We start from the raw sequence: 16,143 nt of genomic DNA on the forward strand, positions 1-16,143 counted from the left end.
AGTCAATGGGGCTGGTTATCGCAGATGCCGCAACAGTGTCTGGATAAGTTTCGATTGTTATTCACTTATAATTTAAAGATGATAGGTGTTTTAATTTATAGTTGCTTAGAGCGACAAATGTACTCGCAAAGTCCAATGCCGCTTGCGAGATGTTCAACACAGCAGACGATCGATGCCACGTCATCTGCTATTGTTACAGGTGCCCGCTTGCTCTGGCCAGGTGTCTCCTAAATTTTATCGCGGGCGCATAATTTGAAAAGCATCGGTTCACCCTACACTTATTCCAAAAGCACAAGCTAGCGTGCCGACGTTGAAAATGCAAAGCGATGGTGATGGCTATGTACAGATGAAGATGACGTCCATAATATAAATGCTCACACTATTTTCTTATTTGGTACTTAGCAGTAGCTTGTGCATTTACTTTTGAAGGTTGGCACTGCCACATAGGCCATGCAAAATAGCAAAGCTAATCCCACAATCTTGCTGCAAATGAACTGCTTTATTATAACAATATTGACGTTTACATGAAATAGAAGGCACATAAAGGTGGGGTGTTTCGTTAGCAATGGAGATTTTTTTTTCATTTCTGATAATGCTTGCAGCCAATCAACTTCGGCATGTAATTCGAAGAGCGATACCATTCTTTTTATGAAGCGTAGCATGACTGACTGTACAAGAAATAGATTTTCAATTACTGGGTTTTTACAAGGACTAAAAAAAAAAAAAAAGACTAAAACGCAGTCATTCTACCACCTTGACTTGCTTTCACTGGTGTCTCCAGCACCTTGACATGAAATTACGTAAATGTTACAATAGATCATAATTCCTGACTGAAGGGGCTAGAACGCGAACAAAACCGCAGCTTCGCATAAACACTGCACTAGTATTATTACCCAAGACTTGTGGCAACAGACAAGTTCTTTCGAAGGCTTGTCAGTTCATTTTATGTAAAAGTATGCCAAAAGTCCCAACGTTAGGCGGGCCCTGCCCCACCAGGAACGAGAGGCGGTTGTAAATGAGGACCCACCCACGCACAACACAGACTACACCCACGCAGGGACTCGAGCGAAATCTGACTACACTCGCGCTATAATTACGAGGGCAACCAGTAGCGGCTTGTTTGTGGTGTGCCCAAGGTGAATTTAGCCGCCCTTAGCGACGTCGCCAGGGCCAGGTCCGCATCAAATGTGGTGCTGCGAGAGCTACTGGTTTCAGAAAGCAATTACCGGCGAATGTTTACTACCGAGAACGGCAGATAGTTTGCGGTTGTACAGTGAGACATGAATATGTTTCGTGTTTGAACACGAAAAATGGGCCTTCCCAGAGGGCGAAGCTTGGACGGACTGATGTTCAAAGCATTTTTTTTCCCAAGCCTACAGCCCTGACGCAGGCTTCACCTACATATGGCCAACGCACAACAAAGCGTACATGTCCTCGCACCAACGGCGACATTCCGTGCGCTCACCGTTTGTGGCGGATCCAGCGTGCTTCGTCCTCGATGCAGCCTCCAGAAACGGTTGCTGCCGCAGACGTAACGCTTTTGCCACAACACGCTGCTCCGCTTGAAAAGCCTGTGTATATCGCTTGCAACTTGCGCGAGCGGCCGGAACGTTTTTTGAAAGCCGATGCGCCCGTGACCCTCGACTGCCGATTGGTTGCCTGTCACTGCTCCGGACTTTAACTTCTCCGTCGCACGATTGGTCAAAATCAAAATAAAATTCTCAATCCAGTTTCCTATTGTAAACGTCTTGCGAGTCAATATAAGTTAGTAAGTAAAATTAAATAACTTTAAAATTTTTTAGCAGTTAATGATGCGCTAGTGTTTGGTATAACGGGACTTAGTGATAAACATCTGCACGTGCGCGCGAGGGCGCGCAGCGCGTGTTGCTGCGGATCGCAATATGGCGATGATAAGGGCCTTCCCGTCTTAAATCTGCGAGGAAGCGTCGACTTCTCACCTCTCGCCCCGCAAGCACTCCATCATAATTGACATCCTGGGCGTTCTTCCTATCCTCCCCCCATTCTAAGCACCCGTGGCTTCACCCGGTAATTAAATTTCTCGCAGGCCGAGCTGCACGCGCGCCGCTAATTGAGCCTCTTTAGAACGTTCTTGCTATCGCGTCATTCTATATTGCCGACGGACAGTTCAAGGTCTCGCGGCGATATTTTTCGTTCCCGCGCGCCTCAGCGCGTCTAGATTGCGCCGGTAACGCGTAGTAACGCTGGAAACTGCGCCGCCTTGTTTTTCGACGTGACGCAGGTTCCGCGGCGAAAACATGACCAGGGTCTACGTCGGCCACCTCAGCTACCGTGTTCGAGAGCGCGACTTGGAGAGGTTCTTCCGCGGATTCGGCAAGATCCGCGAAGTCCTGCTCAAGAATGGATTCGGCTTTGTGGTGAGCCATGTTGTGCGTTTTTTTAATTCTCTTAGGCGTGCTGTTGGTTGACCGAAGGTGAGAAGGGTGCGAACTGCAGCTGTTTCGCTTGTTGGCCGCCTGGCGCAGGTTTCATATTAAAAAAAAAAAAAAAAAAAAAATTCTGCGTTTGCAGGAGTTTGACGACCACCGAGACGCCGACGATGCCGTGTACGAGCTGAATGGCCGGGAACTGGACGGCGAACGGTGCGTATGAGGTCAAAAAAAAAAAAAAAAAAAAATGATCGTTGCGTTCGAACACTTCCTCTAAAGCCGCACCGCATGGAACCACGCTGTGTGACTTGTGGCGGAGTTCGTTGGAAACGCACTGTCGGCGTTTCGAGCTCGTGCAAATGTTTCCTTTCCCGAAATGCGTCGCCGTGGATTTGAGGAGGCATCAAATCAACCACACACGAAAGTTAACTGCCGCGACTGCGCAATTGTTATATCAGGTATATTCCTAACCCTTTGCGGTCCGAAACTATTTTGCCAGTGTGTGGCGCCGCGAAAAAAACCACAAACTGTGGAAGAAAAACTCGCAGCATATTTATTTTTTCTCTTGCATTCTGCAGGCAACTCCTCTACCTATATTTGAGCAGCGTGTGATACCGCTCGAAGCATTCTCCTGGGTGCAGGCCAGGGTTGTTACTGCAGGTTTTGCAGAAAAACAGTTTCCCTCCTGCCTCCGTTTGTTTTTCGATCGCTACAAACGGCACAGTCCTTGCTGCTTCGACCTGGAAGCTTGTAGATGAAATGGCTCCTCCCATCAAGCCTTTCCTCACACTCCTTCCGCGCAGACGGGCCCCGCTTTTTAGCTCTAGCCCTCGCGTCGCCCATCAGCTGTTGGATGAGGTTGCAGTGGTACTGCAGGTGTCGCTGTTCTTTATCACCATGATTCTGCAGCTGTGTGCGCTTCAAAATAAAGCTATTGACAACGGAAAACTAAATGCACCACCGTAAAACGCACGCGGTGAAAAAGTGGTCATGCTTCTTGGCAAACCGCGCGCAAGTGAGAACGCTCTGGTATCCAGAAGCCGTGCTGAACATTGTGCTGCACCCTAGTGCAAAAAGAAGCAAACTTCAACAAACAAAGTTTATTTATTCCTCAAGAGATGGCACATCATGTATACAAATGCGCACAAATCACAGTGAGAAAAACCGCGAAATTTGACACTTGAACACCCTTGTCGGGCGGTGCCCGACAGCAGACCACTACGGCCGTATTGCGTTGCAGGGCAGGGCCACAAAGGGTTAAAAGCGGTATGACAAGTGGGTTAGACGGTGTAGGCACCCTGCACTGCCTAGATGACGCTGCGACTTCTCGTTTATCCTCGTTTGCCGACATCAGCTGCTAATTGGGAGAAAAGGAACGACCTTCCAAACGCTAAGGGATGCTTGTCTGAGTGGTAAATGCCGAGTCAAGTCGCATTGCCACATTTCGGAGGCCTTGAGTCGGAAGGCCTTTGAGACAGCCAAACTGTTGGACTGGAAGGAAATGTGATGCTACCACTTGGCAGTTTTCAGCAGCCATCAAGTTTCATTTGTTTCAGGTTACAAGCGGGTGGCACAATAGTCACCATACCTTAGCCACAAAAAAAAACGAAAAATAAAAAATTTATAGTTTCTACCACTTTCGGCGCATGTATAAAGTACAGTTAAATCTGGATATAACGAAATTGACAGATTCCCGAAAAAACTTTGTTATAAAGAGGATTTCATTATATGCAGGTTCGGCACGAAAATTCGGAAAAGAAACGCTTACCGTACTTACTCCATTGTAACGCGCACCCGTTTTCCGTGACCAAAGGAGGAGAAAGAAATCCTCTACAGTACCGCGCACCTCATGCTTTGGAATCTCTCATCCTTGGCATGTCGCACAAGCGCGAGGCGTCGGAAACGAAGAGCGAGCAACACGATGGCGTCGTATAGTGTCACCTGGTGTCAGGTTAGTGAAGTGAAGCACAGAGACTTGCGCAGTAACCAAAGAGTGGCGTTGACCAGCGCGCTGAAAAAAAAAATTTTTTTTTTCCTTCAGCAACATCAACTGGAAAAGGAGTGTGCCGGCTTGGCGGGCTAGGCCAGCTGCAGCAAGCGGCAGGATCATGTTTGAATGAAGGGAGGGGGCAAGGCCACGCCCGCGGCGGCAAGATCGCCGGGTCGAGGGATGCAGGCTTGCCTCGTGCATACTCGCACGCACGCACATGTACTCTCACCTCGCAGTCGCCGTGAATTCGAACGCGCCAAGCGCGACACTGCCGCTTCACATTCCGTCGCGATGGAGAAGGTGCTTCCGGTTGTTGCTTGCGCAAAAATGACTAAATTTGGGGCAAAATCTCTAGGCTGTCGGCGGGGAAAATTTGTTATTTCGAGGAGATCTCCCGCTGCCATTTCGTTAAGTAGAGGTCTCAAATACGTGTGCTTCTATGGAGTAACAGCGGGGAATGGACAAACTTCGTTATATCCAGGAATTCGTTATATGGAAGTTCGTTATAAGCACGTTTAACTGTATATTGAACTCAATGCTGATAGTTTTTAGAGGATGTTTTGGTGGTAGACATTTCTCTTTCCTGTTGGTTTAAAAACGCTGTTATGAGAGGGCACGTGACTGCCACTAGAAGGCGTTCAAGATTTCGAGGGAGTTTCGTGAAACTGTCGGCTTGATGTGTATGGAATCTGCCTGTATAGCAGCACCCCATTTGCCGTTGAGTCGAAAGACCATCACTTGCAGGCCTTCCAAGTGCCTGTGCGACACCGGTATTAAAAGGAAATGCTTAGCTTTGCCCAGTCCAAAGACTAAGCTCGGCAACGCTCGTGCTGCCGTGTCCGAGTGCGATCCTTGGCTCGCAATAAGCATCCCTACAATTTTGCTCTTCCACTCGCTAGGCTGTTTTGGTGGTGCTTTCAACTGTGAAATGCTTCAGCGCAAGGTTCCTTTATGGCTTTGTCCTATTTGGTCGTACAAAATAATCTTATCTAAAGAAATTTATAGAAGAATAAAATTGGGCTGGAGTGCATGCAGCAGGCATTATCAAATCCTGACTGGGAGATTACCACTGTCGTTGAAAAGTGTACAATTATTGCATTCTACCGATGCTAACATATGGGGCAGAAACTTGGAGGTTAACAAATAAGCTCGAGAACAAGTTAAGGGCCGTACAAAGAGCGATGGTACGAACAATTTTAGGCCTAACGTTAAGAGACAGGAAGAGAGCGGTGCGGATCAGAGAACAAACGAAGATAGCCGATATTCTAGTTGACATTAGACAGTTTTAGTTTAACGTTAGCGTAATAGCGGGGTTAAGGGAAATAGCGTTATCGTTCCGCAAATGAACTTTGCAGAAAGAGTTTTAGCATAGCGTGATAGCGTAGTTTACGTGCGGGATGCTATTTCATGACGCTTTGAATTTTGCATACATAGGGCACCTAATTCTATGTGTGTGTGCGTCCGGAAAGTGCGATAGACAGCGCAATGGGAGCCAGGAGCGCGTTGTATTTTTACTTGCCATGTCTGCCGATCTGCAACGAAACAGACAAGCAGTACGAGCTGTCTACCGTAGCCTCCGAAATCCATCTCAGAGGCCACATGCCGTCGCGTCTATCGCACGACTTTATTGATAGGTGGCGCTCGCATCTCGGAGAAAATTTATCTCGTTAGGCTTAGGCGCATTAGAAACGAGAAGCGATCTCGAAAATTCTTCAAGGGTAGCCATAACACTCTCTCGTCAAAGCAGCACGAGACTAAGCAAAAGCCATTTACACAGTCATTTGCTGCGAACGAAGTGAAATCTACAAAAACAATGCCAAATTCAGTTCGAAGCGGGCGACTGGGACCGCTGCCTTGTTTTACGTAAACCACGCAAAGGTGGTAACGTTAAATCTGAGAAATATCGTACGTACGGTAAACGGTATGGGTTGGTTAGCGTTCTGCACATGCGCATTTCGATCCCGCTATTCCGGTAAACATGCTAAACTAAAACTGTCCATTAAGCGGAAAAAGTGGAGCTGGGCAGGCCATGTTATGTGTAGGATGGATAACCAGTGGACCATTCAGGTTACAGAATGGATACCAAGAGAAGGGAAACGCGCTCGAGGACTGCAGAAAACTAGGTGGAGTGATGAAGTTAGGAAATTCACAGGCGTAAGTTGGAATGGGCTAGCGTAAGACGGGTAATTGGAGATCACCGGGAGAGGCCTTCGTCCTGCCGTGGACATAAGTATAGGCTGATGATGAGAAAAAAAACTTTTTTCCCCCCTTAAATTTGTTTAAATGTATCAATGTCACATACGGAATAGTAGTTTTCTGTTGCGGACGCATGTAGCGCCACCTGGTGCATAGTTAGAGGTCAACTGGGATGAACATCTCAGTGAGCCTTTCAGTTGGACTGTGTGACGGGGAGCTTACTTTAATCACAGTTAAAAATTAAGATGCAGATTGACGATTATCAAAACTGCTTGTACCGCAGAATATAAAGGTGTTCCAGTCGTGCAGTAGCGCATCATAAAATACTGTGCTCTGATTTGGGAAGAAATGTGTGCTGTGCTAAAGACAACTGTGCTCTGTAAAACCTGGATTGAATTTCACCCCGCTGGTTCTCTGAAGGCACTTTCCTGGACATAACTGTCAACTTATGTTTATAATATTCCCCATTTTTTTAGAGCTAGTTTACAGTTGTCATCATCATCAGCCTATATTTATGTCCACTGCAGGACGAAGGCCTCTTCCTGCGATCTCCAATTACCCCTGTCTTGCGCTAGCTGATTCCAACTTGCGCCTGCAAATTTCCTAACTTCATCACTCCACCTAGTTTTCTGTTGTCCTTATCTGCGCTTCCCTTCTCTTGGTATCCATTCTGTAACTCTGATGGTTCACCGGTCATCCATCCTATCCATTCGTATTGATAGCAAATATTTATTGTTTTTTATTTTGGTCTAGTAAAGGGGGCAAAGCAACACAAATATGGTAGCCCTATTTTTCGAACCCGTCAATTGTGTATATATCTACTCGTGCAGCAATGACACCAAGTTGTAACGGTTACTGGACTAATGTGCATATTTCGTGAACAAACTTTATTGTAAACTTTTTTGCTTGTCTGGTGCAGGTCATTCCTGCTGCAATTATTAAAGCAGTGTCTGTTCAGTGTCCTTGCAGAACAAAGTCTGCAAATGTTTAACATATTAAATATGAAGCGCAAGTTGTACTTGTCTTGGTTGTTTGTACCGATATTGCCTAAGACATACTTGTCCAGGCGGCAGCATTTCTTGCTTTGCTTGCCGGAGACAAGCTGGGCTTGTCAGCGCAGTTGGCATCGTGCATTTGAGTTTCGACACTTGAAACATAGTCCTTAACGCTCTTGATTCCTTTCGTTATCATCTACTCAGATAATTGAGTTTGAACCTTAAATGTGCACTGTGGGAATGTCTTTTAGAGCATGTCTTTTATTAATACTTACGTTGGATATAAGATAAACCGAGCGTGTAATACATTTTTCATATTCAGATATAATGTGCAGTAATTTGCGGGAATAAAGAATAATTTTTTTTTACTTTTTAACGAAATAACTTTGGAGTTGAAGGGTTAATAAACGGTCAGTGTGTATTGAGTAATAAAACAGTTATTTGTATTTTAACCAAAATGTTTTCGTTTCTCTTTTTTGCTTCATCTGTGGTACTCTTCAAATTCTTAGGATGACAAGTCTGCCTGGAAATAATCGTTCGTTTAATATATTTCGTCCAGGGTGGTTGTAGAGCTGGCACATGGAACGGCTCGCCGGCCTCCTCCACCGCGGAGCACCTGGACCGACAGGTTAGTCGCCGAGTGTGGACGTCCAAGATGTACAGTAACTCCTGTTAATTGAACTCTTGTGGGACCACAAGTTTCGGTCGAATTATCCAAACTGAAGCGACGCGCTTTCACAATCGAATTAAGCAAGTTTTTCTTCCATAGCAATGTGCGCTTTTCACTTGGGGACTTTCCAGGTTGTTCGAATTAAGTGAAAAGTCGAATTAACTGGAGTCGACTGCACATGTAGAGTGCATATGAATGTCTTGGCCTGCATGCCTCATCTCTCTTGGTATGACACTATCGGCCTCGTTGTACTTTTGCTCACAGCTTTGTTTTCCCTTCTCTCTTGCCTGCAATGCTACAGTTTGCTATTGTTTTATTCTAATATGTGTTTGGCTACCTCCTAATAAAAGCTGAAAGCGTGAGCGTAAACGAAGCCTGTCATTTGCAGCAACTTTTATCCCCTGAAAACTAAATTGATTAGGTAGACAGTGCAGTAGAGGCAAGCGCAGTTTGTCTGACGTTGCATGCGCTCCAGTGGTTCACAGAGGTCGCTCGACCGACCAGCGTCAGCGAGTGACCCATGGTGACCTTTGTTCACACTGGCAAGTGCCACCTGCCCATTGCCACATTGAAATGTCTCGCAATTCGTGCCGTTCACGTCTGCTCGAACCGTCATCACTATGCGCATTAGTGCGTACAGGGGTCCTGCTTCTGCACTGCCGATAGGTGAGCAGCTTTGCGACTGCATTCGTGCAGCAGAAAAGTCGAGCAGCAGATCTAAAACAGTCGCTTTTCAACCATTTGCGACCAACTCGGTCGTGTGACCTCTGCCAGTCACCCGTATGAACGAGCCCTAAATCTGTCCATCTGTCGTAGCTGTACAAGCAGATATTGGACATGGTCGGGGGCGCCACTGCCTGCTATGAGTCAAAGGCCTGCACGGAGTGTGTGTCGCTCCTAAGCAAACGACCGGAGGTGTGTCAGGCGAGTGGATTTGCTTGAAAAGACTGCTTGTGTTGTCTCTTGGTGCAGCAGTGGCACTAACAGGTACGGCCCACCCACACGGACAGACTATCGGGTTATCATCGAGAACCTGAGCAGCCGCATCAGCTGGCAGGTAAAGGAACAGATGCATGTTTTCAATGTGCTTCCTTTATTGTGAGCTATAGATTCAATGCTGAAACACCGATTGTTTGTCATCGCATTAAAGATGGCACTTTGTCCAAGTGTGTTTGAACTTTTGGGGGAAAGTTGCGCGTCTAGGATTTGCATTTTGAATAAATAGCCGATTCGGTACCGGAGCCGTACAGGAATGTTTCTTTTTATCTGCATGAAGACTTAAATTAGGCTGAGCCCTTACGAGCAGGTAACCATAACTTTCCTATTTAAAACACTTTGTATTGGGTATCGTGATATTTATTATAGCAGTGTGAAACTGTCGGCTCGTATAACTAATGTTCAGTGCCATTACTATTGTCGAGCTTTTCAAATAGTCGAACTTGCCAGTAGGCTGTCTTATTTAAACTCACCTAGCTGAAGTCTTAAGTGTTTCCAAGCACCTACAGCCTATTATTTTAATTCAAGTGTTACGGCTTCCTGTAATTCAACGGCCTATGTTATGGAAAAGCCAGCACAACTAGCAACTAGGGCGCGTTCAGCCTCTGTGCCATTCTCAGGCTTTAAGCTTACCGCGAGGCTTTTTAAAATTTTTTTTTTAATTTTTTTTTTTTTACTTTAACCATTAGCTTGACAACAGCATTGCCAGTCTACTTGACATTGCCAAGTGAGTCCCGGAGTTAAAAGTGGCATGGTGTTTCAGCCTGTCGCCATGCTAAGCCTGAAGGTGTTCTGCAATGTTTATCTGATCGAATCTTGCAGTCTTTCAATTTATTGGTAGTTAACTTTGTTTTCCAGACTTTGCCACAAGCGAATTGCCGTAAAACACTCGTATGATAGCATACTGTCCTAAAAGTTAGCATGAGCTAAGGAAACATGGTGGCAACAGAAATGAACCAAGTCGTGATGCTAGCAGTGAGTACAAGTTCAGGTGGTGGTAAGGGATATGTTTGAACCAGACTGCCCAAGGAATAAGGCATGCCAAGCAGATAGCACAGGCTTAGTGCTTTTTGACCACTGTAAAGGGAACACTTCAATGTGCGGCTTTCACTTTAGCTGTGAGTGCTGGCTGTAGCAATGTCAACGAACTGCACAGGGTCATAAAAAGGTGCCAGTGCCGCCAAGCACAAGTCGCCTGCTGCAAAGCTGGAGGGGTATTCTGTAAGAGGCCACCTGGTGGACTGTCCACTTCGGCTGTCGCGATTGGCTCCAACAGCACAAGCGAGATGGAGCCAGCCAGTCTCCTCCTCGCTCGTGCTGCTGGAGCCAATCGCGACAGCCGAAGTGGGCAGTCCACTAGGTGGACTCTAACAGAATACCCCCCTGGGCAATTACACGCCTGCCAGAGCACAAACATTGCATGTGCTCTGCAAAGTTCTCTTTAACAGTGGGCCGCACCGTACATAAACTGGGTACATGAACATGGTACAGTGGTGTTCAACATGAGCTGTAACATGGTGCCTTTGATCAAATAAGCTCCAAGATGGCATGGCGGCACTAACATACAAAGAAGTTGTTCAATGAGTGCTATTAATAATTGGAATGGTTTTGTAGCCCTCCAATTCTTGTATGGCAATTTCCTGGACACTGTGCAGTCTTGGACCCCCTTCAACTACGGGCACCATACTACAGCTCATATTGAACACAACTGTACGTCAATGTGCATATAAAGTATAGCAAGTGTAGGGGCAGCGTTGTGTTTTAATAGTGGTTTCTGTTTGGCGGTATAGGCATCCATAAATCCGCAGGCAGTTCTAAAAGTCGTGCATCTATAGTTTGTTGCTCAAGACATATTAGGATGCGTGGATTTTTATATTTCATACATGGCACAGACATTGACTGCTGCTGCCTCACTAGTCAGTACAAAAGTGCTTGCCCAAGCTATCAAATTTGGCCACACCCATTTGGCAGTGCGATAGAAAATGTTACGATAATGAAAACTAGTCTCGTCCTGTATGCTCATATATACCCTTTGGGGATACTTTTCACTTTAGTGCTGTGTTATGTCCAGCATGACACCAAACTGGGATGACAAGCCGGGGCTCAGCCAATCGTCACCCACTGAAAGTGATGTCCCCGAAGTGGTCTGTCAAAGAATGCAGGCTTTATTTAATTTGTGCTCTCTAGTGCTGCCGCCTGAAGTTGTGCCACTGTTCCAGTTAGCCCTAACCACAAAAGCTCAGTGTTAGCGTTAACTAGCTCTCTCAGCCACTAACCGTTGGCTTTAGCCTTTTGGGACACTACAGCGAGGCAAGTCTGTAAACAAAGGCAATGGTATTGCAATAAGTGCCCTACCAAAGCATGCGCACGACACGAAGCCAAGAGGTGTTGGGGTCAGTGCTGCCGTTTTTGACCTCGGGTCTGGGGGGGCCACATCCCGGGCTGTTTGCTTGTAGAGAGAGCGAGCCGTCGGTCGGTCGATGGTCTCGGGAGGGTGGTGGTAAGAGAGCGGCCCCACGATGTTCTCGGTCTCTCGGGGGTCCCTCCTCCACGGTGTACACGGAGTGTGGCGCTCTGTCCTCCTCCTCCTCTTCCCCTCGGTGTGGTGGGGTGTTCAGCAGCACTGCACAACCACCACCTTCCCAATGCGCCCTCCTTCAGAGTTGTTCTCGGACTGTGCGCTCGGGGCTTGCCCGCCAGCACGCTTGGGGCACTGGCCAAGGTAAATACTACCACCCCACTGGTCTCCGCCCCCCCGTCGTCGGCACGGCGGGGCCTTTTTCACCGAAACCTGGGGGGTTTTGGATGGTCGCAGCAAAGACATGCGCGCGAGATGTTGTTGACCCCTTCCCCCCTGTTCCTCCTCCTGCCGTAACTGATGACCAGAGAGGAGGCCAGTCTTTTCTTGTCTGTCCTTCTATCCCTCCTGCTCCTCCTTCTCTTCGAATCCTTTTTGACGCTGTCCTCGTACCGTCCATCGTCCCATTTCACTTCTCCCTGCTGCTTCACGTAGCTCCCTCCCGCCTCTGCCTGGACTGCGCTGCCCGTGGCGACGTCCTCTTATCTGTGCTCTTCCTCCTGTGTGCCTATGCTGTTTGTGTGCCCCATCTCGCTTACTGCGTTTTTTAAATTTTTTTCCTCGTGGCTGCAATCTCTCGGGCACTGCACTATGGTGGGACAAGAGTAACGTGCAGTTTCACATAGGACAGTGCAAACAGTGTGAGCAAAAAAGACTCGGGAAAGTGAAAGGAACGACGCTGCATTCTTGTCACTTTACTTCACTGTGCCCCTTGTTCTGTGTCGAGCCAACCAGCCCACCTCGGCACCCAATTAGCCTTATATAATTGGCAACCATTATTAGTTGTACCATCATAGCACATGTTGCAGCATGGTTCAGAGATTTGTCCTGAAAGCACCATGAGATTGCAGCTACAGAATTCTTGCAGCATTTGTAAGGAGGATGCTCTGAATTATCTAATCAGTTTGCGTCAGACTCCAGTGGTCTTGTCTCACCAGCTCTATGCAGTGCAGTTAAACATACAAGGTTATATCAGCCAACCATAGATGAGAACCTTGACTTTGTGTCTCAAAGAGAGAAAGGCTTCACCTATGGTTCTCAGTTGATCCATCCATCAAACTTGCGCTATATGCTGGAGGATTGGTGACAAAAGGACGATCCATGTGGGTCTTTCCCTAAATCCGTCTCGTACGCCAGAGAAATCGAGCTGGATTATCAGCAGAATCTTCCGTTTCTTGTTACCAGTTGGCTGATATTACCTTCCGCCTTTATAGTACTGCAGTGCACCAAGTTAGAGAGACAAACTATCAATTTTCTTGACCAGCTTCTTTGTCCGTCGTCATGTCATCTGGCAAATTAGTTTTTCCTGTTGCCTTTCAATATGTTTTGCTCTTCCTGCTGCAGGCTTTGCCCATAGGGACAGGTTGTGCAAAAGCAAAATAAGAGGAACCACGCAGACATTGGTGCAAGGAACGTTCGCATCAGATGTCGGTTGGCTGTGGCTAAAATGTCCCTTTGGGCAAAACTTGTTTGCTTGCTTGAACTTGTTTTATAGTTTCGGTTTTATTGCTTTTCCCTCCCATTTTTATTTCATGCATGACCTTCACTGAGCCCTTGCTGAACTTTATCCTGATCTGTCAGTGGCATTGCTTGCGTCCTGAATTTTGCGGGTGTTCTTTTAGTTTTTCCTTTCTTTTAACTGTGCTGCGGCCAGAAGCCCTTGCCAGTCAAGTATCAAGTGCCACATCGCTGTTAAAACAATATCGTGTACTGAACTGCACTTGCTTCTTGAGATATTGGGAAGCCAAAGTTTTGCACAACGCGTGAAGATGTACATTTGCATTCAAAAATTACACCTCCTAGGTTTTGTTTTTTTTTTCATTTATTATTATTTTTTACCATTGTATCCCAGTGTTTTATGGCAGCAATCTCTCAAATCTGCATATCGTGAAAAGGAAAGTAATTTGCCCCAGCCGATTATTAAAAAAGAAAGCTCAACAATAAGGGCCAGTGTACACCTAAAAAGGTGCAATATTTTTAGTCCACATGTAAAAAGATCAGATTTTAAGGCTTCTGGTCTCTCAACAGTATTCATCGTTATTCCTTGTTCAGTGCTGTGTTCCCCGACAGTTTCCTGTCGGATAAGCCAACAGCAAGAATGATGGCAGTTGTTTTGCTACAGTTACTCTGAGGTAGAACTCCCTCAGGAATTCTCATGCTTGCTTATTTTTAATTGAGTTAGCAGTTGCCCGTGTGACGCATTTATTACTTCAAACACACCAGTCAAGCTTTGCACCTTTCTGGTTATGCTTTTACTCCCCGCGAATAATTAATTGCCAGTGTAGTTCTTTTTAGTACGAACGAATAGTGCAGGCACCCTAATAGAAGAGCACCGCGCTCAAAGTCCTGAAGAAAGCATGTGGCACACAAACCTGGCTGGCAAGTGCATGGCAGTTGTGTCTGTGTACTTGAGCACGTGATCCAGTGTCTGCTTCCACAGTTCTCTGCGCCTCTGCTACTGCAAATGCCTCAAGTGTTGGTCAGTGTCATGGTTGTTGCATTGTTGCTGTGCCTAAATTCGAGTGTGCTTGCCCTTGCCTGGCCCTTGCGGTGTGGATTTCTCTCCCCACCAGGACCTGAAGGATCGTATGCGGCAAGTTGGCGATGTTACCTATGCTGATGCACACCGGCACAGGCGCAATGAAGGGTTAGTAGAAACTTCCCAGCTTTACGTTATTGCTTGACCGGAGTTTTAGCTAGTCCGTAAACCTCTTTACGGAACACCGGGATACCAGAGATTTTCACATGAGCAGCCGCATTGGAGGCGCCAACTTGTGGTGCAGACTATTATCGCAGTGACTATCATATTCAGCTTAACTGCTGTTGTGAAGCATCGGTAGCAACATAATCTTTTAACATTTAGTCCTGTGTTAAATTTGATTTGATGAGAACACTCGTGTAACACAAAAACAGTTCAGATATGTTGTATTTGAACATAGCGCCACCAGATCTCGTTACCAGCTTTGCTACTGCTGTTTACGGCTATACCTGTTAAAACGATCAAGTACCGGTGACTGCTTCGAACATGAACGGTTTATTGAAGAAGTGAAGTGGCGCGCGCTTGCGCCAAGGAGCCGTTCTCTTGCTCTTCGTCTTCAAGTATCTTGATGATGATATTTTACAAGCTCCCGCCCGCCCAACTGGCACAGAGATAGGCTTTGGCGGGCTATTTGAAACACTCTTCAAGAGGGTAGATGTTGTTCACAGATCTTTCCGTGAAGCTTTCCGGCGATTCACCGCACGACGTGGTATACCTGTCATAATCTACTCGGACAACACCAGGACCTTTACAAAGGTCGAGAAGGAAATTAACGGAAAGCTTGACGCCGTTGGGCATGAACGGGTGAAGGATTACTGCAGTATACGCCAAATAAAATGGAAAACAATAGCCGAATGCGCCCCATGGTGGGGAGGATTCTATGAACGCCTCATACGGAGCCTAAAGACATCGATGCGAAAAATAATCTCAAGAAAAACAACTTCAATGGAGGAGCTACGCACAATTGTAGCAGAAGTTGGAGCGCTCAACAATCGACCGTTAACTTACGTGTATGGTGAACCTAATGAGCCCATGCCAATAACTCCTGCAGACATCATAGGCGGTCGCCAACAGCTTCAAGACGGACAAACAAGACTGTACAACGGAGACATTGAAGAAGCATGGCGAAGTAGATACAAACTAGTGAAAGCTTGGTGGAAAAGATGGCATCACGAATATCTCACGGAAATAGGAGCTATTGTCAAAGCCAACACACGACAAGCGAAACCATTGTCCCAAGGCGATGTGGTTTTAATTGAATACCGGGGTCCAAGGACATTTTGGAAAATGGGCCGAATTGAAAAAAGTTACCCTGGACGCGACGGAGTAACAAGAGCTTGCTTACTTCGGACAGGCTACAAAGAGTTTCTCAGAAATCCGTGAATTTCGGTGATATTCAAGTATTCGCACACCCCTGCCAAAAAATGTCAGGAATTTAACAAAGTAAACAATAAATAAGACTGTCTCACCTTCACTATGAGTGGTAATATGTGTGATCATGTGAATTTTGGATGACTCAAGTGTATCTTGAGGTTCCAAGGAATTTATATATATCAAATGTATTTTTGAGGTTCCAAGGAATTTATATATGAGAGATCGTACTGTAGCAAGCTTGCTTTTACTACTATAGTTCAAAGAAATGAATGCGTGCCTTTTACTGCCCCCAAGTGCTTAAATCGCCGCAATACGTCTGACAGCTCTGAAGGCCTACCATTACGCTTATTAGGTGTATCAATGCTCATACTGTGGGTGCTTGCAGGTGCACGTGTAA

At 46.3% G+C, this 16,143-nt stretch overlaps 3 protein-coding genes across 30 annotated transcripts in view; 1 reads left to right on the forward strand and 2 right to left on the reverse strand.

Moving 5' to 3' along the window:
* Positions 1 to 1,666, reverse strand: part of LOC119464558 (kinesin-like protein KIF18A) — a 45,254-nt gene extending 43,588 nt beyond the window's left edge. For both annotated transcript variants that reach the window (XM_037725574.2, XM_037725573.2), the window contains exon 1: positions 1,466 to 1,666. The gene's annotated coding sequence lies outside the window, so the exon portion shown is untranslated. The remainder of the gene's footprint in view (positions 1 to 1,465) is intronic.
* LOC119464555 (serine/arginine-rich splicing factor 5) overlaps positions 1 to 16,143 on the forward strand; it is a 337,955-nt gene that overhangs the window by 317,705 nt on the left and 4,107 nt on the right. Inside the window, exons 1-6 of one of the 4 annotated variants that reach the window (XM_037725576.2) lie at positions 1,916 to 2,046; positions 2,261 to 2,396; positions 2,551 to 2,621; positions 8,149 to 8,217; positions 9,232 to 9,316; positions 14,407 to 14,480. The exons of 2 other annotated variants lie outside the window; for them this stretch is intronic. In XM_037725576.2, the coding sequence (XP_037581504.1) occupies positions 2,277 to 2,396; positions 2,551 to 2,621; positions 8,149 to 8,217; positions 9,232 to 9,316; positions 14,407 to 14,480 (419 nt within the window). In that variant the 5' untranslated portion in view covers positions 1,916 to 2,046; positions 2,261 to 2,276. Of the gene's footprint in view, positions 1 to 1,915; positions 2,047 to 2,127; positions 2,397 to 2,550; positions 2,622 to 8,148; positions 8,218 to 9,231; positions 9,317 to 14,406; positions 14,481 to 16,143 lie in introns of those variants that run through there. One more of the 4 variants, XM_049656638.1, reaches the window with a different exon arrangement.
* The window catches only part of LOC119464013 (protein sel-1 homolog 1-like), a 398,467-nt gene that overhangs the window by 290,554 nt on the left and 91,770 nt on the right, over positions 1 to 16,143 (reverse strand). The gene's annotated exons all lie outside the window — the stretch shown is intronic.

Source organism: Dermacentor silvarum, chromosome 9 (assembly GCF_013339745.2).
Source record: "Dermacentor silvarum isolate Dsil-2018 chromosome 9, BIME_Dsil_1.4, whole genome shotgun sequence".
Taxonomy (NCBI): Eukaryota; Metazoa; Arthropoda; class Arachnida; order Ixodida; family Ixodidae; genus Dermacentor; species Dermacentor silvarum.